This window comes from Girardinichthys multiradiatus, chromosome 15, assembly GCF_021462225.1.
Source record: "Girardinichthys multiradiatus isolate DD_20200921_A chromosome 15, DD_fGirMul_XY1, whole genome shotgun sequence".
NCBI lineage: Eukaryota > Metazoa > Chordata > Actinopteri > Cyprinodontiformes > Goodeidae > Girardinichthys > Girardinichthys multiradiatus.
In genome coordinates this window covers 9549698-9577691 of record NC_061808.1, presented here as the reverse complement: position 1 = coordinate 9577691, position 27994 = coordinate 9549698, and the positions used below count along the sequence as shown (strand labels likewise).

At 37.3% G+C, this 27994-nt stretch overlaps 1 protein-coding gene across 1 annotated transcript; it reads right to left on the bottom strand.

Moving 5' to 3' along the window:
* Positions 1-37: 37 nt before the first annotated feature.
* rab15 (RAB15, member RAS oncogene family) lies at positions 38-27967 on the bottom strand. Its single transcript, XM_047387259.1, has 7 exons — positions 27621-27967; positions 6603-6663; positions 5287-5347; positions 4702-4779; positions 4093-4182; positions 1800-1865; positions 38-1703 (listed from the first exon to the last, which is right to left on the bottom strand). Exons 1-7 carry the CDS (start codon positions 27742-27744, stop codon positions 1542-1544), a joined length of 642 nt encoding a protein of 213 aa, XP_047243215.1. The 5' UTR covers positions 27745-27967; the 3' UTR covers positions 38-1541.
* Positions 27968-27994: the final 27 nt, after the last annotated feature.

Here is a 27994-nt window from a genome sequence, read left to right as displayed (position 1 = left end):
CTTTTATCTAAACTTCACCAAGAAAAACAGCGCAAAACACAAGTCTTCAAATATTTACTCATACATGTTTGGCATATTTTTTCTAAGAATAACAACTTGCATTTTACATGTTTGCATTTAACATAGTTCCACAATTACCATTTATGTAGTGCACAAGAAACAAAATGTTCCTGAAAAACAACCCGATAATACATTGTGTATCTACAACTTACATCACTCAGTACCACGTACTATCAGAACTATCATATCACATATGGCACACATTAACACTTGTTTTAAGTAGCATTTAGGAATTCTAAGTTGCAAAAATGTAGTCAGCCAAGCTCTCTTACATGAGAAATACTCTGTGTAACCTTCCAAGAGGCAACTCTGGTCAAGTGCTCTGTTTCTGTTATGCTGAATTGATGATTAACTTCACTGAAGTTGCAGTAAAAAATGAAAGAAAATTGACCTGCATGGAAAACCTTCACTTGTTCCTTCTGAAATGGGAAAAGAGAAAATTGCTGCTAAAATCTGTACAAAGACACAAAAATCAAGAACTTTTCTCAACAACGTAAATATTTTAAAGAATCTGTGTTTTTTTTCTGAGGACTGTTTGTTCCGAACAGTATAGTTGTAAAGTTCATGAATGACATATCAGTTATATTTTTAAAACATCTGCTAAGTAAAATGCAAAGAGAGGCTGTCAAGCTGTTTTGAGTGCAGCATATTTCATGCTAAAACAGACTGAGAACATAGAAAAATACATTGTTTTGCTACAGGGAAATAGAAGTTTTGTAATTTTGCTCTCAACTCTTATCAAACACCTTAAGAAGGTAGATCTGACCTACAAGAAGTCAACAGGGTTTTTACAAGAAAACAAAGCAAGGAAATTAAGAAATGGCTGCATATATTATTATTTTTTTATGTCCATTAAAGGTAGCTTCTGGAGGTGTAATTAAAAACAAACACAATGGAGGAACTTCAAAAGAAAAGCCCTTGATCATGTCAGACCATTGAACATACATTATCTCCAGTGTTTGCTGCTTTTCCAAGTCACCTAGCACCATCTTGTGGTAACTTCTCACACAACATTATCAGAGAATGGATGCAACTAATCCATTTGCAGCATTTTTGTGTGGTAGCCAGCCCCATGATTGATATCAGAGACAAAGCTTTGAAATGAATGTGAAAACTAATGTGGTGAAATAATTCCAATTAGTCACACGCCACCATCTAAAAATGAACATACTATGAAAACAGAAAAAAAGATGATTAAATCTACATTTGCACCTGTCCTGGAAGCTTTTGAGCCAAATTGGTGGATGGGGATTGCATTTGGTTAAAGTGACCCTGAACTTTACAGAAAACTCTTAGTTATGCACCTAGTGCATTAAGGCAAAAATGTTTCTCTATATATATCCTTGAAAAATTTATCCATTTTGTGATCCTCCAAATCTGATTTAAAGTTGGTCTGTTTTATTTCAGACTAAAACCAAATTCAAGCAGATTTTTCCAAGAGTGTTTGCAGACAGGTGGTCATATACAGTTTACACCATTCCTTAACACCAGCAGGCTTTGTGCTGTTCGCCACCTGCACTGTCGCACAGTCCCTCCTCTTCCTCCAGAGCAGTAAGATTCAGCTCGTCATTGAGGGATATCCGGAGTAGATCCAGGTCCTTCTTGTTGGCTGCCAGCACCTGCTCAGCCAGTCGTGTAAAAGTCTTTGACAAACATACCAAAGAAAAAGAAAAACATTGGAATAATATGACAACTTGGTCTTGATCATGAATCTTCAAGGTCCCTTCAGATCATCTCACCTCTGTTATGTTGTTGTTAGTGAAGGCACTTGTCTCATAGAAGTCCATTCCATAGGCCTTGGCCAGCTGGAAGACAGAAAAACATTTTAATTTAAGTTATTTGGAGATCCTAATTAGTGAATAAACTCTTTTAATTAAGTTTAAATTTAAGAATTGGAAGCGCATGTTTGAATTTATTGTGGATAGAGTAGCCAACAATTTGTACTCAAGTAAGAATAGCATTACTTTAATATATCTACTCAAGTAGAAGTTAAAATTAGTCATCCAAAAGATTACTCAAGTAAGAGTAACAAAGTATTTGGTGAAACAGTTAAAGTACTGAGTTACTGATTTGATTTCATTTGAGAAAATGCAGTCATTTTCACCAACAGAGAAAAATAAAAAGTTATGTTCAAATTCTGTTTTTTTTTTTTTTTTCAGAACCAAACAAAAACAAATAGTTAAAATAGATCATTATAAAATAATACATTCAGACAAAAGAAACACACATTTCCAACATAAAGCTACTAAAACCAATGCTTGTGCTAAAGGTTCTGAATAATTATGATTGACTACTGCTTGATTGGCCACTGTCCAAAGGCACTGCAGTGAATATAGAGGATCTGTACAGGTTAAGAAAGTCTTTTATACCATTTTTCAAACAACTGGAGATCCTATGATCAAAAGATAAGAATGTAAGTTAGTTGGATGTGTCGCAATTCAATCTGAAAAGACTCTCAATTAGAAAAGTTTTAATGATGTTAAATTACATGGTTATTTCTTTGGCGTTCGGACCTGGGAGGAAGACATGAATGCTGAGAATGACATGAGCTAAGATGATCGTTTGTAAGGTTTAGATTTAGAGATGTCTTCCCCCTGATCCGACACTGGTGGTGGATTGGCGGCCAGGGAGCGAGGAAGCCAGGAGTAGATGTGAAGGAAGATGGTGGAGGTGGGGTAGAGGAGGGATGAGCTCAGCTGACAGGCGAGGATGAACACAGCTGAAGGTCCTTTAAAAACAAGGCGTCGGAAGGTGATTGGATGAAGGATCAGACGGACAGGATGCTGATTGGAAGGCTGGGAGACGCACAGAAGAGTCATTGGAAGGTAGAGGCGGTGAAGGTGAGTCTTTCATTCTGAATTTTCGTTTAAACTCCATTTTTGCCGAACTCTGGGAGAAGACCCAAATTGTCACCCTATGATCAAAGGAAATCAGCCAAGATCTTCTGGAAAACCAAGAAAATCTGTGATGAACTGCTCCAAAATCTATTCTCAGATATCCAGAAGCTTCTGACACAACTTCACTTACTTCCAAAGTGCATGAAGATGGACAAAAACCTGATCGGATTCCAGCAACACTTATTTTTAGTCCTTTTAAATTCCATCAACATTTCAAGTTCAGTTGTTTTCCTCTAACATTTTCTCATGTGCTGAAAATCTACAAATTTGGATATTTGGAATGGGGGGGAAAAAATCCACCTTTGCTTTTTTTTTTTAAGGAAAAAAACAGATTGAGAAACTTAAATCCTGACAAAAAGCGTTAACTTAGAAAATATGTGTTTTTTTTGTGATGGACTGAGGTTAACATGCCATTCCTGGCAAGTCGAACAAACTTTTCACATCTCTAACTGGATGAGGTGGGTAGAAGAAAAGAGGGGCCAAACCCCAAAACCAGAAAAGAAAGGTAAACCCGAGCACACTGCTTAACTTTTAATATGACGTTCGGTCACCTATTTGATTGAAATGTTACACCCCCCCCCCACACCCACCCCTCGTGTTTTTAACTAAAACATTTTACACATTGCACCTTAAGTGGAAACCTGCTGCATTTATTCTTTGGGTTTGCAATCTGCTTGGGTTACTTTGCCTCATCTATGCACATAAATTGTATTGTAAGACCATGCCATAGTTAATCAGAACGTTCAGTTCATCAAACCATTATGAGTCCAGTTTTTTTGGACCAAAAACCTAAACTCAGACAGAAAAAGTATTTTTATTTTCTTTATGAACACGTGGGCTCTACACTCTTAATGCCAGGGTAATTCAAAGCGTGTGGTAGGAGCCCCCTCTAGTGGGACCTTTTCAAACTGCATCTATCTTGGTTCGTGCCAATTTCTCCCACAATTTAGCTCTGCATAATTGAAATATACTAAAGAACTGTATTTTTTCCTTTAAAATTTGAAATAAAACTATAGGTTTGGGAACAGCAATTCCACTTTTAACCAAATTTAAAACTCTTCTTGAAAATATCATGCACACTAGTCCCAGAATCCTCCTGCAAAAAATTGCAAAAGACAGATTGTAGCTGACTCACCTTGACACCTTGCTCTGTGGCCACCTGCCTCTTCTCCACATCGTCTGACTTGTTCCCAACGAGAATCTTCTGGACCTTTTCTGGAGCGTACTGTATATGTTTGTCATGGGGACATTAAAGGAGATTCAAAACAATAATAAAGAGACCGAAATGGTCATTTTAAATGTCAGGAGAAGCTGACAGGAGAGGAAACACAGAAGTGACAGCATGCAGGAAATATGGGCATGATTAAAGGTAGGGAGAGGCATGCCAAGATCAATAGAGACTACAGAGCAGCAAAGAAAATTATTCTGATAATGACTCAATTAACAGAAAATATAAGAATGAGCGAAAAGACAGTGGAAAGTAGTGGATGGGAAAGAGCTTGTGAAAGACAAAAACCTGGAAAAATGTTATTTCCTTTAGTAACACTATTAAAATTTTTCCAGACACTGGATATTAAAGAGGATATCTCATACATGGTTTCCATCTCACCACATTCTCTGTCAGAAATGCCTCTCTGAACACTCAGCAGATCTGTTAAAGTGGCTTTTTCTAAAATGTGGAAAACATGCTTTCTGATTCTTTAATGTGCCTGATATATTCTTAAAAGCGTAGAGCATGAGTCACCTCATCTACATCACTGGCCCACTTCATGATGTGCTGGAAAGATCGCTCGCTCGTGATATCATACACCAAAAAGATTCCCTGTAGAGAGAAAAGAGACGGTCAGAGCCCTTCAGACAGTAAACTTTACATCTATGTGTTTATTTAATTGTTCTTGAATCAAATTAATTTTAGCACGGCAGTAAAATCTCAAAGATTTTCAGATGTGATTGCCTAATATATTTAGGTTGAGCTAGGCTAAAGTAATATGATTCATGTAAATAAATCTGAATACTGCCAGGTAATTTGGAAGCTTTTGCAGAAGCTGTAAGCCATCTGGTCAGTGCTTTATCACTAAACAGGAACAAGATGATTTCACTTAAATTTCATTACCAGCTTCTGGTAAAAAGACAATTTAGTTTGGTCCCTTCTAACCTCATATCAGCCCAAGGCTAAAGAAAAAGCAACAGAGAGCAGTGCTGCCTGGAATAAGCATGACTTATATTGTAGATGACTCATTTCTAAGCAGAAACGGAATATTTGCATTTTTAGCTGTTAAAAATATTATTAAAAGTTGTATGTTTTCAATAGTGCTATAAATAAATGTACCTGTGCTCGTCTGTAGTACTGCTTGGTAATGGTCTGGTACCTTTCCTGGCCTGCTGTATCCCTGCACGGAAACAAACGCACAGAACATTTAGCATTTTAGGAACATCATTTGTGAGTGTTTCCAAAGAAGATTTGCTCTTTTTACTCCATTTTCACAGCTGGTGTTGCTAGATAGAAACCACAGGAAGGGTGCTTTGGTTCAGCAGCTGATGCTTTTAACTTAATCTGACCCCAATTAGACTCTGAACCAGTGACTCTTAAATTCAACATCTTGTGATCTGAGAACAACTGAGAACCAGAATATTTAGGATACAGCTCTAATAAACATTATATTATATCTATTCATGGGACAACACTGAAAATATGACACTTTGATACAATGTAAAGTAGTCAGTGTAAAGCTTGTATAACAGTGTAAATTTGCAGTCGCCTCAAAATAACTCAACACATGGCAACAAAAGTGAGTACACCCTTAGTGTAATGTCACTTTTGTCCCATATTTCCCCCCAATTACTGAAAAATGTCTTTACTGCTCTGTGAAATGATTATAACGTGTATATACTTTTGTACTCTTCTCCTGACTGATATTTGTGCACAATGAGATTCTTTAGATCTTTTGTAATCTTCTCTCCAGCAATGGATTTATTGAAAGGATACAAATGGAGAAATCTAAGAACAATCATCCTAGGACAGCTAAACTTTCATTCAGGTTAATCAGATTCATTATAATTGATGGCATGAAGAAAAAAAGACTGAATGCTAAACTTTAAAAGACGGAGCTTCAACTAAAGTGTTACTTTAGATTTGTGCACCAATGTGTTTTTGAACATTTTTTTACATTTTTCTCCCTAACAGATTTGTTAATTTTTGACTTGAATTGAAAATTATTTGTGTCACATAAAAGAGCAAAAGGTTTTGAAATTATACATCATTTCATTTTTCAATGTCTAGAGGTGCAGCAAAATTAAACTGGTCTTATTTTTTCACCACATGCAAACGCATCTTAATTCCAGATCCATAACTTGTTATTTTTTAGCTTGGACCTACTCAAATGTAAACATAGCTAATCCTAATAAGCAAAACAGATAACTGGTAAATATAAACTTCGCCAAATTCCTAATTTCCTATAACAAAAAGACAACATTGCATCTAACTGTGCTGTATCATTGTTGTTAGCTTTAATGGAAGCAGTAAAAATCTCAAAACCTTGTTGAAACATGTTGAACACTAAATCATATCCTGTCAAACAGATCTTTGCATTCACACTATCTCCTGCAGAAAGCCACCAGACTTCATGCCTCATTCCAATATCTTACCATATCTGTATTCGAACTTTGATACCATCTATTACTAGTGTCTTCATTTTGAAGTCCACTCCTACAGGAGAGAAGAGATAGTTAGAAAAATATTACATTCACAGGGGAGTCCTGGGTTTATTTAACGTTCTCCCAGTGAGAACATCAGTGCTTAAAAGCCCTGAGATGCCCATTTGCTTTCTCTCAACAAGTGACTGAAGGAAGATGTGTTTTACAGACAGTAGGATCACCACTTTTCTCCTGCTACGTTGTAAACATCACAGAGAGCGTTGACATAATGAGTCCCACCATCACAGCATAATCTGCCTGTTAGGAGATCAAGGCACTGATCCAGAGGACCGCTAAGTTAAATTCTCTGTCTTGATAAAACAAAAAAGATGTTGAAATGATAACAGAAAAAAGGAGAAAAATAAAAGGATGACTGAAAGAGAAAAAAACAGGATGTCAGAGGTCTATTACAAAAAGCTGAGGGTTTTATTACTTCTGAAGCTTAAATCAATCAGTGAGATGTTTTAGTTTGTGTTATTCACTTATACAAAATAACAAGAAATTAATTACTTACACTGGAAGTTATTTTTGATTTAACATGTAGTTATAACAACTTTATCAACTCTATCTGTACATAACCATTTATATATATATATATATATATATATATATATATATATATATATATATATATAATATATATATATATATATATATATATAATATATAACAATATAAGCCAGCAGCACTGTGAGGATCATGTTCTTTGATTTCTCCAGTGCATTTAATACAATCCAACCTGATTTGCTTTGTCAGAAACTCCAGAAGACTCAGGTGGAGGCCTCAACAATCTCCTGGATCAAAGACTACCTGACAAACAGACCACAGTTTGTGAGACTGAAGGGTTGTGAGTCTAACCAGGTAGTCAGCAGCATAGGAGCACCACAGGGGACTGTACTCTCACCATTCCTTTTCACTCTGTACACCTCAGGCTTCCAGTGTCATCTGCAGAAATACTCGGATGATTCTGCAGTCGTGGGGTGGATCAGAGATGGACAAGAAGCTGAGTACAGGAAGGTGGTGGACCTCTTTGTGGCATGGTGTGGAAACAATCATCTCATTTTGAACGTGACTAAAACAAAGGAGATGATTGTAGATTTTAAGAGAAACAGGAATAAGTCAAAAACTATTTCTATCATGGGAGAAGAAGTGGAGGTGGTGCAGGAGTATAAATACCTCGGTGTTCACCTGGACAACAGACTAGAGTGGAGATGCAACTGTGAAGCCATCTACAAGAAAGACAGAGCAGACTGTACTTCTTGAGGAAGCTTAGGTCCTTTGGTGTTTGCAGCAAGATGCTGCATATCTTCTATAAGTCTGTTGTGGAAAGTGTGATCTCTTCTGCCATCATCTGCTGGGGAAGCAGCATCAGAGCCAGGGACTTAAAAAAGCTCAACAAGATGATAAAGAAGGCTGGCTCTGTTCTGGGGACTCCTCTGGAACCTCTGGAGATCATTGTGGAAAGATGGATTCTTGATAAAATGAGGAACATTATGGAGAACCCTGAGCATCCTCTTCATGAGACTGTCCTACAACAACAGAGTGTCTTCAGTCAGAGGCTTCTTCAGATCTGCTGTAAGACGGAGCGCTACAGGAGATCCTTCCTGTCCACAGCCATCAGCATCTACAACGGCTCTTTGAAGAAACCTTCATAATATGAGCTATAACAACATTTAATTTCCCTTCGGGATTAATAAAATATTTTTGAATTGAATTGAATTGAATATATATATTGTTGTTTTTAGGCTGTAGAGGCCTTTATTTTTCAAAGTATTGTTTTGACAGTAGTCAGTAGTAGACAGGAAGATGGTGTGGAAAGAGCGGGGTAAGGGAGCGCAGAAAGCGTCAAAGAGCCGGGATTCGATCCCCGCGACATCTTACGTCGAGGACTAAGGCCTCCGTACATGGGTCACATGCTTAATAATAACAATAATGATAATGTTTAAAATGTTGTGATTTGTTTTACAGGGAGCCAATGTAGGCAAGGTCAACACTAGCATTAAGGCACATCTCTTGTCATGGGGTCTCTTGTCAAACTCTGTGCAGCATTTTGAATTTAATGCTGAATTTTTAGTGTTCTTCAAACATCAAGCTAAAATTGCATTGCAATAGTCCAGCCTGGAAGTGAAATCTATATGGACAATTTTCACCACCAACGTTTTCGAGAGGTTGTCTCTGATTTTGACCATATTTGCTAGATGAAAGAATGCTGTGCCTTTTATTTTTTGGGAACAAAAACAATGACTTCTGTTTTTTCTGTTTTAAGTTGCATGAACATTTGAACGGCCCACTCATGCATATTATGGAGACACTAGCTCAGTGGTTATAGTGGACTGTAGTTTTGTGGTGACACAGATATATGAAGTTGTGTGTCATAACGATATTTATGGTAGGAGATGTTTTAATACTAAAACATCTTAGCTAGGGCGAATCATGTAAATGCTGAATAAAAGTGGCTTGAGAATGGAGTGAAAAGTTGTTCACTCAGATTTATAATTCAAAAATTACACAAAGTAGAAAAACAGATATATAGAGTGGCTTGAAACTCTATATCAAGTTTTCTGATAATATTGCCAAGGGGAAGCAAGTACATATTGAACAAAGTAGGTCCAAGTACAGATCCCTGTGGAACACCCCTCAGAAATGTTGATAGGAACAGATGATTTCTGCTGTGCATGAAAACAAATCTGTCAGACAAACTTGTTGAATAATTTCAGAGCAGTCCCTCTTATACTAACAATCTGTTAGAGTCATTCTTCAGGAATACTATGGTCAACGGCAATTTCAATTCATTTCAATTTATAAAGCGCCAATTCACAACCCATGTCGTCTCAAGGGACATTACAAAAAAAGTCAATTCAATCAAATCATACAGACAGATTCCAAGTCAATTACATACATTTAAATTGATCCTAGTAATCAAACAACGCAGTCAAGTTAAGTTTATTATTCAAATTGGTTTAAAGGTTAAGGACAGTATCAAAAATAGACTCTTGTTAGGACACAGTATTAAAACCCCAACACCATCAAAGTTTAGCCAGGTTTTATAGAAACTGAGAGAAAGTCTGCCCAAAGAGCACAAAGATCAGGCACAACATTATGTACACATTTCTTTTAGTAAGTAAAAGAAATGCTTCTTTGGTAGTGAAATGTTGTTTATCGTTCATTAATACAGAAAGTTGGCTTAATGAAAGGTATGTGTAATACTTGCTTAAGTTATTTAAAAAAACAAAACAAATTATCCTCATTGGAGAACATATTCTAATTTACTGAATATGTTTGTCTATATTGGTTTCACTAACTCACTTATACAGGTAAGAACAATTTCTCATCATAATTGTTTATCATGGTCGTTGCTGATTGGTTTAAATTCTTGCACTACAGGAGAGGCAGTTACCCTAAGAGTTTACTACCACTATCAATTAAAACACAAAACAAACACAGTATAGCATGTAAATGCCATCTAAATTAAATATATCTTAAATATATAATTAAACAGAATCAAAGTTTTCTAAAATAATTGGGTTATTTTTCTTCATTGATCTTCTCTGACTGGTGACTTTGAGTTAATAAAAAAAAAAAAAAACCCTCAAGCTTCTAGACCATTTTAATCCCAGAGGGATCAATTAGAAACTCAACCCAATTACCCTTATAGTCAGCAGCACCTCTGTGTCACAGCTGGCATTGCACTGTGAGAAAAATTAACTGACTCCAATCGATTCACAGGAGTGGGAGATCTGCAGTTTGTGTGTGATTTTTTTTTATTGTTGCTTTTCAGCAAGGTTCTGCATAATTTAAGAAGCAGACATGAGAAAACAGCTGACAGATGCACAATAGCCTGCCAGATTTTTTAGGCCATATATTTGCAGCAAGCTGGAGTCAAGTGGGGGCTGGAGTGCACTGAACTGACACCATGAGACCTCATTGAAGACGAGATACGGTGTTAACTTTAAGCTACAGAGCGCTCAGGCCAACTGGAAGGTCAGCACAGCAATCAGTATCTTGACTTGCCACGGGCGGCAGGGGAGGCTATTGAAGAAGAAACTTCATGCATTATACATTAGTTTTATTAGTAGGTAAAGTCAGAATCTTTTAATTAAAAGAAGTGAAGAAGTAATCAGGTTTTTGGTTTTACAAGAAAGCTCAATTCCAAATGTAAACGAATAAGGTTAAATACACAAATAAAACCAAACTGAATTATGTAATTCAGCCCAAACATCTGAGTCAACTTTTAAGGAGCAAACTACACGGTATGCTTCAGGTTTTTTAGAAAATCTTCTTGATCTGAATACCTATGTCATTTTTCAAAATAAAAGTCAAGGATACAAAGCTGAAATGCATATCATACAGCAATCAAAGAGAGACAATGATTTTCGAATAAATGTCATATTTGGAGATCAAGAACATAAATGCATAAATTCTCTATAGCTTTAGGATTCAAATCAAGCCCCATTTTAATGTTGCAAACACTGATATTACAATGAAGACTGTGATTCCATTTATTGTGCAGCTCCACATGACATTATTTTTGTTCTACTATAAGAAACTGCTGCCACTCTTATTATTTTTGTGAAAATAAGATGCGTTGTATGTGTTCACAAAAAAATGTATTCAAAGGCAGATGGTTCCACTGGAACCATAATAAGAAATGTGTATGTCCTACACATAAATCCTAGCTGCATTAACAAAACTATTTATCTGCACTTCCAAATGTTTGCACTTCTTTAAATCAGTACCTAATCACAGTCCTGTACAATATCTTGAAAAGCACTCAAGACCTTCTTGCTGTAAGGTAGTGCTAACCAGAGCCAGCCCTAACCAATGTTGAGCCTGAGGCAACATTTTACATGGCGCCCTCCTCCATCGACAATTTAAATACGCTCACTAAAGAAATCAAATTGCATTGCTATTATCACTGCGTTTAATTTATAAGCTAACTTGTCACCCAATTTACATGCTCAACAAATTACAAATAAATACAAAAATACCCTGAAAAACAATATGAATACTTATACCGCAAAATAAAATTCCTGTAACTAAGTGAATAAATAAGTTAAATACAAAAGCCAAAATTAAATATCAAAATTAAATAATTTCACAGTTTATACACGATAACTCAGTAACACATGTGCTACATTAGTTAGTTATAGAATGACTATATAAAAAACGAAATTAAATAACTAAATACAAACACTACAGAAATTACCTATATACAACTATATACAAAACTATGTACAAAAACGGCATTTCAGAGCCATCTAGTGGTGCTTTTTATTACTACATCGACTCGATAAACTATACATTACCTACTCAACCTCACCTCTCCTGCTACAGCTGTACTTTCCTAGATTTTCTGTTGTAGTATTAATTAGGCATTGCTTTACATTTGATTTTTTTTGCTTTTATATTTTAGTAGGTAATAGTAATAACTAGTTTTAATATAATTATATTGTAGGTGATTTCTTCCAATTTTGTGGCGCGCCCTGAAGGCTATGGCGGCCACAGCATTTGATTTGGTGCTAACAACTGTGACACAGTTCAGAATATTTAAATATTTGGTCTGAGTCAGATGCTTCCTTTTTCTTAACTTAATTATTATAGCAAAAAAAAAAAAACATTCAAAGTGCAGCTTTAAAAAAATCTGAATTTAGTTTCCACTTTCCCTCACTGGTAACTGTAACAATGCTGGAAAATGTGCACAGTGTGAGAGACAGCAGCTAATTTAAATTGACATTGTGAGAGCCATGTAAAAATGAATGTGTACACACCCCTAAACTGACTGGACTAATTGACTGTGTTTGATAATATAAGATGGATTGAGCAGTAACGCATGTCAGTGAGCTGTAGGTGATGGCGATGGCCTCAGTAATGGATGGATGAACAGGTGGATGACATTTATTCAGTGGAGGACGGATTTGATCATCTATGACTGTCATAACCAGCAGAGGATAGACAACAGCTGTCATGCCCTGTCATTGTGCAGGCGCTGGAGATGAAAGGCCGAAACCCTTTATTTTATTTATTTTTTAACTTAATTGTCATTGATCTGCCTTGAACAGCTAAGCTCTGTATTAACCAAAATATGAAGCAACACACACCTACATCACTTTTCCACTAACTGACTCTTCTATGTATAAAAAGCCTTCAAATAAATTAACCTTTTCTTGCAGCAGCATAATCTGACACTGAAATGTAGAAAAAATCCCACCTTTAAAATGAAATCTTATGTTTAAAAAGGTTAATCTGCATTGAGCAGATTTTTATTAATACATGATGTCCCTGGAGATTTATTATGAGGTATAACAGAAAGCCATTTCTCCTAGCCATTTGAGCCATATGATAGCAACTCGGCTAAACTTGCCTACATCTTAAAAAAAACCCAACTGGAACTGAGACAAACAAAGCTGAACGTTTACCCATGTTTATCTTGCCACTACAGACAGTGGGGTGATTAGTAGGCAAGTTTAGAAAGTTCTCTGTTAGAGAACTGCAGAAAAGAGCCCCAGTATTTGGTCACCTAGTCCCCATAACAGCAATTAGATGTTATCTATACACCTCCTATTTAATTGGGAGTGATGCCAGGAAACTGCCTTTTCTGTCTCACAAAAAATTTAAGTGTGGATTTTGCTAAATGCACTTTGATCTTAAGTAGAACCCTGTGCTTTGATTGGGTTGAGAGTAAGATTTAGCCTTTTGGAAACACACGATACAGGTGGGTCTAGTAAAATAAAATAAAAATAAAAAGTATGTAAAAGCACCACGTGCCGACTGTTAAGTACGGTAAAGGATCTGTGATGTTGTGGGCGTGTCTCACTATCAAACGCATTGGGAACCTTAGAATGTATGGATCCATCCACACATTTTTAATAAAAATTTGGCAACTGCTACTAAAAAACTGTAAATACACAGTGATAAGCCTAAAGTTGTGGCCATATCAACACATAAATGGCTCACCAGACAAAATAATTAACCTTCTCCTATGTCAGCCTCCAGACCTAACCCCTACAGAAAACCTGTAAGGTAAGCTAAAAATAAGATAGCATAATGAAAGACCTGGGATTCTAGGTTATTGTGCATCGAGAAATGGTCAAAGATCCCTCTCTCTGTATGCTTCAATCTTACGAAATGTTACAGTGGGAAGACTAGAATGATTGTACAAATTGTAACAGCATTGGGAGCAACAATTGTGAGACCAGGGGTTTTGTTAAAAATAATACATTCCTATCATGTGGGGGATGCTGTATATCAAACAAGCCAGTATCTGTACTTCTTGGTCCAACTAGATACATGGAAGGTTAAACAATATAATTTAAAAACAATACAATACAATTTAAATGTCTCCATCTAGGGGTATTGTCAGAGGGTTTGAGTGTTTGGAAGCACATCTGCTAAAGGGCTGAACAAAGTTGAGTAAGACCTTCAGTGGCCGTTACACACGTGGACAAAATTGTTGGTGCCCCTCGGTTAATGAAAGAAAAACTCACAATGGTCACAGAAATAACTTGAATCTGACAAAGGTAATAATGAATAAAAATTCTATGAAAATGAACAAATGAAAGTCGGACATTGCTTTTCAAACATGCTTCAACAGAATTATTTAATAAAATAAACTCATGAAACAGGCCTGGACAAAAATGATGGTACCCCTGAAAATAATGTGACCAAAGGGACATGTTAAATCAAGGTGTGTCCATTAATTAGCATCACAGGTGTCTACATTCTTGTAATGAGTGGGCCTATATATAGGGCTACAGGTAATCACTGTACTGTTTGGTGACATGGTACCACACTCCACATGGACCAGAGGAAGGGAAGGAAAGTGTTGTCTCAGGAGATTAGAAAGAAAATTATAGACAAGCATGTTAAAGGTAAAGGTTATAAGACCATCTCCAAGCAGCTTCATGTTCCTGTGACTACAGCTGCACATATTGTTCAGAAATATAAGATCCATGGGACTGTAGCCAACCTCCCTGGACGTGGCCACAGGAGGAAAACTGATGACACAACAAAGAGACGGATAATACAAACGGTAACAAAAGAGTCCAGAAAAACTTCTAAAGAGATTAAAGGTGAACTTCAAGCTCAAGGAACATCAGTGTCAGATCGCACCATCTGACGTTGTTTGAGGCAAAGTGGACTTAATGGGAGACAACCAAGAAGAACACCATTGTTGAAAACAAATCATAAAAAGCCAGACTGGAATTTGCCAAACTACGTGTTGACAAGCTACAAAGCTTCTGGGAGAATGTCCTATGGACAGATGAGACAAAAATTTAACTTTTTGTCAAGGCATATAAGCTCTATATTCGCAGACGGAAAAATGAAGCATATGAAGAAAAGAAAACTGTCCCTACTGTGAAACATGGAGGAGGCTCTGTTATGTTCTGGGGCTGCCTTGCTGCATTTGACACAGGGTGTCTTGAATCTGTGCAGGTATTATGAAATCTCAAGAATATCAAGGATTCTAGAGAGAAATGTGCTGCCCAGTGTCAGGAAGCTTGGTCTCAGTCGCAGATCATGGGTCTTGAAACAGGATAATGACCCAAAACACACAGCTTAAAACACCCAAGAGGAATGGCTAAGAGGAAAACATTGGACTATTCTGAAGTGGCCTTCTATGAGCCCCGACCTAAATTTTATTGAGCATCTTTGGAAGGAGCTGAAACATGCCGTCTGGAAAAGGCACCCTTCAAACCTGAGACAACTGGAGCAGTTTGCTCATGAGTAGTGGGGCAAAATACTTGCTATAGAGGAGCAGAAGTCTCATTGACAGTTATAGGAATCGTTTGATTGCAGCGATTGCCTCAAAAGATTGTGCAACAAAATATTAAGTTAAGGGTACCATCATTTTTGTCCAGGCCTGTTTCATGAGTTTATTTTTTAAAATAAATCTGTTGAAGCATGTTTGAAAAGCAATGTCTGACTTTCATTTGTTCATTTTTATAGAATTTTTATTCATTATTACCTTTGTCAGATTCAAGTTATTTCTATGACCATTGTGGGTTTTTCTTTCATTAACTGAAGGGTACAAACAATATTGTACACGTGTGTATGTAAAACAATAAATGTCCTCTTTTGATTTTAGGTGAATGAGCTTAAGGCTGAACATCAACATTTTTCCACCATTTATAATATAAGTGCAATAGGTATCTTTACCACTGTAAGCAAATAGCAGTATTTTAATATACATTGCACATTTACTATGCATTTCTTTGCTTTGTTTGTTATACTGTCTTATTTTTTGGCTCATAAACAAGATAGTAGATGGAGTGATGATGTATATTATTATACTCAAGGTGCAATATGAGGTTTTAGATTTACCTATCCAAAGAGGTTAAATCAGTTACAACCGATAGTGGATAAAAGTCAACAACAACCTGCAGCAATTTGCCAATCAATTAAAACCTACATGTAAATGGACAAAAAGAAGGTCAAAAATAAAAATGCAAGAGGAAATATTGTAAATATTTTGTGGTCAAGACCAAAATATATCATAAAATGTTAGAAGAGGGACAAAGAGAGAAGTCAAACATATTGTAAAGAATACAGCTTAAATGACAGCTCATCCTGCAGGGCTGTGTTTTTTTTTTTGATGGGGAAAACGCAAATGCAGTCTGGCCTTTGGAAGCAGCTGGACAGACGTATGAATATGATTTATTAAACAAATTGAAACCTGCTGATGACAGAGGAATTCCAGCAGTTTAATCCTAAGAATGAAAGTCAGAACACGGCAAGACTTGATCTGACAAAACACAAAGGAAAGAGTAAACCTGACACAGAATAGAGATGTACTCTGAAAAAGTGCAAATTACCTTCCAGTTAGGGCTGCACAATATCAGAAAAGTATTTAATTATGTAATGTTTTGCTGAAAATATTAATTGCTTTTTGATTGATTGCAAATAACATTTCTTTGAAACTTTCTTTTGAAATCTTTTTAGACGCCTGTGTGTTTTAGCATCTCAACTAATAAAGATATACATCAGGTGTGGGCATTAAGGAGAGTTAGAGTCTTTGCAGTTGGCCAGATATATTATCAATATGTAGAGAATGAATGCATTACACTGAAATATAATATTCTATCAAAGCAGCCTTTGGTGGGTACAATAACGCACACACTAATGTTGAGACGATTACTGCATTTCGAAATATTACTCTACTTCCATTTGATATTTTCTTGTAATCATTTAACATGCTCTTTCAAATATAGGTGTACCTCAGTAAATAAGAATACTATCAAAAAGTTCATTTTAGTAATTCATATTACAAATATCAAACCAATATTATACACATTCAATACACACAGAGTGATATCTTTCAAGCATTTGTTTCTGTTAATTTTGATGATAATGGCTTACAGCTAATGAAAACCCAAAATATAATTAAATAAGAGAAATGTTTGCCTCCTGAAAAGTATGTGTATATACAATACAGTATATGCAATAACTGTCTTAGACTACTTTTGCACGAACTACTGTATCAGTGGTGGCATGGAGGGACCAGTCTGTGACTCTGCTGTGGTTGCATTACTGTCTGCATTGTCTTTATCTTGACAAGTTTAGGTCAGGTAGGTTTGCTTGCCACTCAAGCTTCGTGGTCATTAATCCATGTAGTGACTATTTTGGCAGTGTAGACAGGTCCCAAGTTCTGCTGGAAAATGAAATCAGCATCTCCATAGATCTTGTCAGCAGAAGGAAGCATTAACTGCTCTTCGATTAATGGCTGTGCTAACTTTGGACTTTTATTTGTTCTTTTTATCCTTGGCCCAGGTAAGATGCTTCTGATGTTGTCTCTGATTTAGGAGTCTCCCATCGAATGTTACAGTTGTAGCCTGTGACCTAAAGATGTCTCTAGGATAGCTCCTGAAGCCATGACTCAATATCTCCAACAAGCTTTGGAATGCGTTTTACAATCCTTTTTCTACTAGACTTTTTTCCTTCCACCTAACTTTCCATTCCTGTTAATTAATAATACATTCTAAAAATCTTTAGAAAATACCTTTTATGACTTATTCTCCTTGAGGATGACAACTGTAGAGATCAGCAGTCTTACCCTTAATTATATAGGCCATCACCTAACATTTATGTGTTAAAAAAAATAATTTTTTGAATTATGTCAGTCTGTGTGTAAAAAATTATATAATTTATGAGCTTCACTTTTTGACCTAAATGAATGAAAGAAATCAACTTTTTATTGATAATCTGATTCACTGAGAAGTCCCTATATAACTGTTTTGAAAGATAAAGTAGTATTTTAGCACCAACAAATTGATTCCCAAAGACATATTAGTTAAACGTTTAGATGATCAACTGAACCGGTGTTTCTGGCTTTAAACAAAAATTATACTTAGATGCTGCTCATCTACCATGGACAGTGTCTTACCCCTGGTACTATTTGTTTTTTTCTACACTTGTCTACCATCCTCAATTGTCCTTCAAAGACCGAACAGGAAAAAAAAAGAAAACTTTCAAAGCCGAGAGAAAACTCTTCAGAAAGCCTGAAGAACTTTGGTAAATGATAAGAAGGCCTGGCTCCTTGGAAGCACAATATGCAGCATTTGGGATGGCTTAAAACATTTGCACTGTACTGTTTAAATGCTTAGAGAGGCAATGAATTAACAAAGGCAGGTGTTATCTGTAAAGCAACACCTAGTGTGAGGAGCAAAGCAACACCAACTGAGAAAAACCAACAGTGATATAAAACATGAAAATCAAAGCAATGAAACACAAACACATTGCAACTTAAAACATTCAGGCTGAGACTCAAACAAAGCAACCTTGACAACATCACAGAGAAGAGATTGTTTCTGAAACAAACTATGCAAGGACGTAAGCCTATTTTCCCATAACTAGAAATGAGAAACCCTACACCTCTCTGTGGCAGACCCTGAGGGCAAATACTGCTTTAACACACACAGAAAGTAAGATTATGGACTAAATTATCAGAAGTATGACACTGAAAATGTTTGATAAAAGCTGCATGATAATGAAAATGCTGGAAACCAATATAAAATGGTTATGATCTTCCACCTCAGACTATTCCAGGATATAACAAGGAGACGATGCTGCACCTGACAACATTGAATGTTCTGTAATAACACCCTCCATTTCTGCTACCTGTCTGACCCCTTCTCTTTTCCAATGGTTATAATCAGTCTGACAGAGGAAGGTATCCCAATCCTTGTGGTTTTTAGTGACCATCAGTGGGACCCTTTGTGGGGTTCCTTGAGACGACAATGTTGTAAATAAGCGCCGTTTAACTAAATAATCTGAACTGAAACTAACTGTGTAGTTATGCTGCTATAGGCTTAGGCTGCTGGAGGACATAACGACCACTTTCACCCTCTTCGCTACATTCTCACACTACTCTCCAATTTTGCATTATTTGCTGTTATTTCAGCTTTTAACCTTGTTCTCTCTATTCTCTTCCTAGAAGCTACACCTGGCCTGGCTCTGTGTCTACCTGTGACACCTTTCTGGAGAGGGGAATTGTCCGAGCTTCTGCTGGCAACAACTTAATGCTCACACTCTACCGATGATCCACATAGCCCTGTCTTTTAGTGTTTAACCCTTTCTCTCTCCTAGATATGGCAATTGACCTTTACTGTAATTAACTCTATGTGCTCTCTTTCAGACTCTAACCTTGAAAACTGGCTCAGAATTTATCTGTTCTTTCTTTCTAGGTGAAACAACTAAAGGAGCTACATCCATTAACATTTATTTTTCCTTCCCATAGAAAGGACTCCTGGATCAGTGCTTCTGTGTTCTTTTTGTGTCTCTGCTCTGTTCTCTCAAACCCCCAGTTGGTTGTGGCAGATGGCCGCTCACACTGAGCCTGGCTCTGGTTCTGCTGGAGGTTTCTTCCTGTTAAAAGGGAGTTTTTCCTCTCCGCTGTCGCTACATGCATGCTCAGTATGAGGGATTGCTGCAAAGTCAACGCCAGTGACTGTCTACTGTCTCTACATGCTCATCCGGGAGGAGGGAATGCTGCAAGTCACTGACTGGATGCAATCTGCTGGGTTTCCTTAGATAGAAAAACTTTTTATCCAATTTGAGTAAAAAGCTAACTCCGACTACACTGTTCAATGATTAGGATTAATTGGAATGTATGTACCTGACTGTTGTGAAGTGCCTTGAGACAACATGTGTTGTGAATTGGCGCTATATAAATAAACTGAATTGAATTGAATAGTTCTGTAAACAAACATGGTTCAGAAATGGACCATCTTCTTTGGGAAGTGACCAGCAATACGTAACCACATTCTGGATTTATACTTACAACGCCATGTAAAATTATTCATGTGCCTTAAACTTTGGAAGTGTATGGAAAAAAGACACATTGTTTTCCTTTTTTTTTTTACAAATGAAAATCTAAAAAGTGTGGCATGTTTTTATAATCAACAATATTTTGCTGCGATTACAGCTAAAAGTCTTTTTTGCACGTTTGCTTTTTTGCGAAATTGCTCAAGCTCATTCAGACTGGATGGAGACCATCTCTAAGTCTTGCCACAGATTCTCTGTTGGTCTGGACTTTGACTGAGCCTTTGTAACATATAAATATTCTTTGATCTAAACCAGTGGTTCTCAAAACTTTTAGAACAAATACCACCTTAGTAAATACTAAGGTTTCTGAGTACCACCACACTGACAGACATTTTGAAGCCCTAGATGCTGGAGTTTGGAATGGGAAAGTTGGAGGCTCTAACCAACGTTAACTTCCAAATCCAAAATTGCATCTGAAACTTGTGGTAAAGTCAATGTTTATTTGCTATTCTTATGATTTGTATGTCAATACATCTTTCATATATAGTACCGGTCTATGTTCTTTGCGGCCTCAAACAGGTTTTCATTCAAGATTACCCTGTTTTTAGCTCCATCCAGCTTCCGATCAGGTCTGACCAGCTTCCCTTCCCTTTTGAAGAAACTCATCCCCTTAGCATGATGCTGCCACCACCATGTTTCAGTTTTAGTCTCATCTGACCATAGCATCTTCAGTGTGTTTGCTGAGTCCCCTATGGCTTACTTTCATCAATAGCTTTCTCCATTTTCCTTCCACAATTATGCGCCACATTGTGTCAGTCTGTAACAAAATCTGGGTTCAGGATGTATAAATACTATTTAAAGGCCTTTTCGAGACCAAACAAAAACTTTAAAAATTAGAAAATGAAAGTGGGGACACGTTTCAATGCTGTAGAGTTCTTGAGATCTTCTGCTAATGCATAGGAAACAAGAAAGACCACATCTACAACTTCCTTTACAGAAATATTATAAGCTCACACCCGCAGTATTTCTGAAAAACCTGTCAAAAGTCAACTGTCAATGGCAAAAATATTATTTATTTTTACTTTCTTTACAAGGTGATAACCATCTGTAGTGGCCGTGATCCCTGCCTTAACCCTCAGAGGGATGAGCAGTGGCCAGCTGACAAGCCTGTGACCCAAACAACACAAAGACGTAAAATGATATAGAGATGGGTAGAGGTGGGGTTTTTTATAGCTGATTTCACAGCCAGGGGATCCAGAGGGAGTCTAGTGGTGGGACCACTGAGATGAGGGTGAGGAAGATTAAACTAAGCAGTGTGACTGAATATCAATATCATCTCAAGAGTAGCTCTGTGCCAGAGAAATGTGCACTCTGAAGACCAGGGCATTCTGTTTTGTGAAAATAACATAGAACACCTTACTCAGTAAGGGCCTATTTTTATGTCATTTATTTTATATTATCTTAAAAACAAGCTATATTTTTCAGATACAACTTCTGAGTTTAGCATGGAAAGCCAAGCTGACACCTCTGGGACAGCAAGCCTTTTACGAATGCAAATTCTACCAACCTGGCTAAAAAATCATGCAGATAATCTCCCAGAAGAACTGAAATGGGTGGAACCTGTCCTAAAACTCTCAATTTAAGGGCCAGTTTTATTTCCTGTTGAAGTGTTGGGCTTTCATCACTCGAAGACACATAGAGCTCTCCCAGGTAATGTAAAAATAAAATGGTGTGTGAATGCCAGAGTCTGCCAAGGGGTTTAGAAAGAACTCATACCCACATTTTAATGACTGCAGATTTATTACATTTATTTTTGTGGATAGACAAGACAAAATAATGCTATAAGCCTAAAGATTTAGCACATATTGGTGCAAATTCAACCAAAATACTGAGTAAAAGACTGAATAAATCTGTGAGTATCAACATTGCATTACAGTTTCTTAATCTGGTTTATGCACATGCTAGTGAAAAGGCTCAATCTTAAAAGAATTGTCAAGTAAAGGGTTTTGTTGTCTATCCATCCATTGTATATATCTACTTTTCCATGCAGGGTCACAGGGGCACTGGTTCCCATCTCCATCAATCTTTGGGTGAGAGGCAGGGTACTGTTAGGAATAACCTTTATTAATATGCTCAAAGCTGTTTTTTCCATTTATACCGTAGTGAAATAAAGTAGAAGTTCCCTGTTTCCCTTTTGTTAGAATAGGATACGAATGCTCATAGACATACAGTACAAGGATAAATGGCCCAAGGTTTGTCATAAGTGACCCGGAGCTGGGGCACTGGGGTTGATAGTGGAGCAGCCGGTATAACTGGGTTGATTAGAAAACAGCAGCACACTTAGATTAAGGATGGACACCAGCTATTACACAACCTACCAGATAGACACCACAATGGTGACACATAGTCTACTGATAATCACTGAGGGAGGGCACATCCATTGCATTGGAGTGCCAGATATAAAAACTATATGTGACCTTTTATCGAGGCTCTTCGTCATGCTCTAACAGACGGCAATGGTCCGAGACGGGAGCCTCAGCGCTGATCTCTGTAATCATTCCTCTGCCTTAATTGAGATTAAAGGAGCTAAAAGTCAGAAACTGTTTGAGAGTCATTCCTTTAAGAGTCAGTGTTAGATATAGTGTGTGATCGCTTCTGGGGTTCAAGTACCGGAGGAGCTCCGAGGCGTCTGACCGCCAACACTCGGACAGTACCCCCTAAACAGGTTGCTAGTCCATCATACGGCAACACAGAGACACACAACCATGAATGCACACAATCATACCTAAGTAATCAATTGAAGTAACAGTCATGTTTTTGGACTGTCAGAGGAAGCCGGAGTACCCAGAAAGAACCCCTGTGGAAATGCACATGGAGAACATGCTAACTCCATGCAGACCCCAGGCTGAGATACAAACTAAGGACCTTCTTGAGGAAAGGCAACAATGCTACCGACTTGCAGCCTGGGCTTTGCTGTCTGAAAGGAAAATAGGTCCATGTGACAATGACCGTTTGCCAGACGAAGACCTAGACATTTTAGAATGCTGCAATTTGGGGTGCAGCGATGGTGATGTAGGGATTAAGCACGCAACCATGTGCACCTCGATGTGGCTGTCCCGGGTTCGAATCCCAGACCTAGCAACTTTTGCTGAATGTCTCCCCCTCTCTTTGCCCTCTTTCCTGTCTACCTACTGTCGAAAAATGAAGGGCTCTAGTGCTGCAAAAAACATATATATTAAAAAGAATGCTGCAATCTGGACAGACAAATCAAAGAGCAGTTTGATGCAGACCATCACAGTATGAGAACTAACTGTGAGGTGTGGTTTGACAGAGAAGCCTTTTGGGAAAGCTTGCAATCGGAACTTCAATAAACACTTCAACATTAACTCTGAGATGAGGACTTCATTGTTAATCACAGACTTGTCAAAAATGTTTCCAGGAAATAAACAAGTCTCATAAGTCTTGTGCTAAGATGTCATCCAATGAGTGGATGAAAATAGCTAAAGCCCAGATAAACTGGGAAGCATATTGTATCCTTTGCAAAGGTTTTACACCACCCCCAATTTCTTTACAGTTTACTTCCAAGAAGGGATACTTTCCTGTAACATTTTCTCTGGAACCAACTACCTGAAAACCTGAGATGTGCAGAAACTGTTGGCTCTTTTAAATCAGGACCAAAATCATTATTGCTTACTAAGGCTTACCAATAAAGACCAGAGATTGCTTTACAATTTCTTTCATTCCTCAGCTTTTTCTTTGTCTAAATATTCCCATTTTAGCACTTCATTCTTTTATCTGATTATGCCTCACGTTTTTTTTTTTCTTTATATTTTTGGATAGCTTTTTCCATTTATCAGGTGGCTTTTTTATCTCTATTTTATCTCTGTTCTTTAATTTTTTCCTGTAAAATACTTAAATAACCTGTGGTGCAATACAATAAACTTACCTGCTTATAAAACTTATATGCTAACATATATATTATATTTTTAAGACATTTGACTAAAACAACACATACAGTATTTTGGCATCAGTAGGTGACATCTTTGGGTCCTTAAGTGTCAACAACCCAAACAGTGACTCTTGTAACCTTAACAGCCCCATCAGTGACCTTAAGGGCCCATTTGTTGAGATTATTCAGACTAGTTTTAAACGTGGTACTTCCAACCAATGTCCAGAACTGAAAAAACCTTTTGGACGAGAGATGAAACATCTTCAAGGAACAACACTAGCAGTCCAGTTGCCGAATGAATCCTGAATGAATCAACACCAATGAAATTCCAGGTTTACTCCCATAGATTTCTGCTAATTCCTATGGAAACCTTTTGGAATTTGCAGCCCTACTCTTTATCAATAGACTTTCAGACTTTCTTTATGTATAATAAGGGTCTTTTTAAACTTTTGGACGCATAAAAAGTAAAAAAACAAAAATTTGTTTCTGAAAAAAATGCAGTTGCATAAAAACAACTATTACAAGCAAATAATACTGTAACGTTCAGTTATCAGTATACTGCACATAACTTGCTGGTAGCTAAAGGGAAAATATGAGTGTTTAGAGGAATAAACAACAAAACTTGTCTCATTGACAGATACATATCTGCCTTCTTGCCATCATGTTTTGGCATTATTATACGGTATGGGAACACAAAAACTGAGGTGTGAGACATTCTGCCAGACTTTGAGATAATAAGACATTAAGATGAGTGATTGTAATATCAGTGGAGCTGATGAAAGATGAGGGTCCACATGGAAGAAAATATATATCTCTCTGTCACTGTGAAGGTTGGAGGAATTATATACTGATCCTCAGGACAGCACTGATGGTCGATCTTCTGGACACTGAAGTGTTAATCACGGCAAGTAAGAGATAAAACCTCTAGCGTGATCTGTAGGCAACAATTCCTGCCTTAAACGCATCTATCCGGGGTGACTGCTTTGACTTCACCACTTGCACAACATCAGAGCCTGATACTTCTATGAGCCATGGTGAAAAGTTCACTGCAAACAAATCTCAAGCAAAATTACTGGATTCATCAGTTTTAACAAACACTGGCACAGAGAGCTTTGCTAGTGAGAGAAATAAGTCTGGAAATGTAAGCATCCCTTTACAGGGTGGAGACTTCCTATAGAGCGCTATGGAGCTACAACTTAAAATAGCATACTGCAGACGTTGCACACATGCGAGCATATGTCACAACTGACTAAGGCATTTGGACCTCGTGGTCAAATTATTAATTACATGCACAGGCAACTCCAGGTTATAAAAAACTTGGGTGGAACACAAAATAAAATGATAATTAAATGGGAACTGAAAAAAAAATCAATGTGAAGCTAAGGACGAATTATCGCTCTAACATATGAAATTAGAAAAGCAACCTAAAGATTTTTCAAAAGGTTTACAGACAGGTGTGAGTTATTGTTGAAGCTGTATTCAATAAAAAGATCAGATCTCTTCTGTTTGAGGACAAACTCATCAAATCCTTCAGCCAGATTCTTAAAGAAACTTCTTTTTCAACCAGTGCTGAATTAAGAGATCTGCTGCACACAAAACTCTCCGCTGCTTCACCAATAAAAGCTTCATCAGACCACAGAGTCATAACCACAATCCCTGGGGTAGAAGATTTAACACCAGCCATAAAAAATTCATACTTGGATGTAACTTCTTGCCCAGAACCGGATGAGAAGAGAAGTATTTTGGAAGTTACAAGAAAGAAAAGAGTTACTACTCTGCCTATTGTGTCTAGAAGAAGTTTTAACCACAAATACAAATTTCAATGTATTTTATTAGGATGTAAAAAATAAAACGGTCCACATAATTGTGAATTGACAGGAATTTGATATATGCAGTACATTTGCATTTAGCTTCCTTTTCTCTGACACATTTACAAAAAAGGAAAACACCATTTGAGATAGAAAACTAGCACCCTCAACACACTATCCTCAAGGTAGCACATGGTGGTGGCAGCATCATGCCGTGGGGCTGCTTTTCTGCTGGAGGGACATTGAAGCTGGTCAGAGTTTTTTTTTTTATATATATTTTTTCAGCACTAGTGGCCTTTATTTTTCCATTTTTTGACAGTAGGTAGACAGGAAAGAGGGGTAGAGAGAGGGGGAGATATTCGGTAAATGTCGCCAGGTCCGGGACTCGAACCCGGGACAGCCGCCATTCGAGGACTGTAGCCTCTGTATATGGTCGCGCGCTTTCACCCCTACACCACCAGCGCCGCCCCGAAAGCTGGTCAGAGTTAATGGGAATATGAATACATTGTGATCATCAAAGAAACCCTGTTAGAGGCTGCAGAGGACTGAGACAGAGGTTCACCTTACAACAGGGCGACAACCTCAGATATAAAGATTTCAGTTTCTAGATGTGCAAACGAGTCATGCCTGGAAATACTTGCAGCTGTAATTACACCAAAAACTTGTTCTACAAATTATTGACTAGAGGTGTTGAATACAAATGGACTCCACACTCAACAGTTCAAGGGGAATTGATAGTTTTGCAAGGCACTGTAGATATTTTTCCTATAAAAAAGATTCAGTTTTGGTTTGTAATAACAATTTGGTTTTTATTTATTTATTCAATAAGAAAAAATAATTATTTTACTTTAATGTTGGGATAATTTAACAAGCAAGCATTCCATAAAGACATTCATTTCAAACCGTAGAACAAAAATAGGGTTATTTCATAGATATTTATTTAAAAATAGGGACACCATCGTGTATCACATTGTGCTATCTGTCTGGCAGTTTCTGTCTCAAAACACATCAATTAAAACAACTCACAAATTGTCTGTGCTCAACAATATTTTCTAAATATGCTCTTTTTTTGTTTTTAAAAGTTCAAAATTTCCCGACTGGATTTTGTCTTCTCCATTCTGTGCCTCATTACTGCAAACAATGTCAGAAGGAAGCCTCTGCAGAATCTCACAAAAATAAGCTTACAGGGGAGGAAATCAGTCTATTACCTGAATATGCACGCACACAGAAAATACAGCTGCTGAAAGAAAGAGATAAGAGCCTCAGCCGCAGTATGTGGGGGGTGCCAAAATGATGCCAAGTAATGTGCTTGCCATGGTCCGAACTCAGATATTCTACAAACCCAAATGAAACCAAGGAGAAGGGGACCTTCTCAGCAAATAGAGAAGGAGGTGAAGATGCCATGAATGGATATTTTACTGCATGCAAATACAGATCACTAAGTTTGGGAAAAATGAATCACTACAAAACCTAATGAAGTTAGGGGGTATTCAGTTATGCTGCGTGTCATGCTGCAGTGCAAAAATAAAGCAATAAAGAACAGATGAACCCTATATTTTTTTTTTTATAGAAACATGGTCTGCATAGGAAATTCTGCAGTAAGTGGTTTTGCAGAGTGTTGCACAGTTATTGCAAAGTGCTCCTACTTTGTAAACTCATCTTCATCCCTCCCAGTGTTTGTTCTTCACCATAAAAGGCACATATGATCAGTTCTGTCACCCTGCCTGTTTTATTTATTGTTTTTCAGCTTTGTATTAATTTACTGCTTGGATTTAATTCCAACAAACCCCTTTGGGATTTTCTTTACAGTCGAATTTGTGGAACTAAGATTGAAATATGATGAGAAAAAAATTAATGTGCTGCAAATTTCTACAATATAAAATGTTAAAATAGCATTTTATTTCAAATAAACAATAAAGGCAGTTGATAATAATAGGGAAACAAGAGTCTTACCGATGGTGGAGATGTGAGAGGGATGAAATTCGTTGTCCGTGAATCTGCATAACAAACATGTTTTCCCAACCCCCGAGTCCCCGAGGAGCAGGAGTCGGAAGAGCACATCGTACTGCTTAGCCATGGTGTTGTTTCATGGGCTGATGAATTAAAAAATAAATCAAATTAAGAACAGGGTCGGCTAACTCCTCGATAAATGGCCACTCTCTCCCCCCCCGGATCCCATGTCTTTTCAGCAGGGCCACCAAAGGCTGTGGTTGTGCGTGTTTTTGTTCACTGGTGACAAAAAACTGGGGATGCTCCAGCTTCCCAGGCAACCTTCAGCTTCCAGTGGGTGCGGTGGACTTCTTATCAAGTTAGTTTCTGTTAAAACA

Coding starts and splice junctions, on each gene's coding strand:
- rab15 (XM_047387259.1), bottom strand. CDS start 27,744: ATGGCTAAGCAGTACGATGTGCTCTTCCGACTCCTGCTCCTCGGGGAC. Junction 4,780..5,286: donor AGTACTACAGACGAGCACAG/GTACATTTATTT, acceptor TTCTCTCTACAG/GGAATCTTTTTGGTGTATGA. Junction 4,183..4,701: donor GGGCCAGTGATGTAGATGAG/GTGACTCATGCT, acceptor AAACATATACAG/TACGCTCCAGAAAAGGTCCA.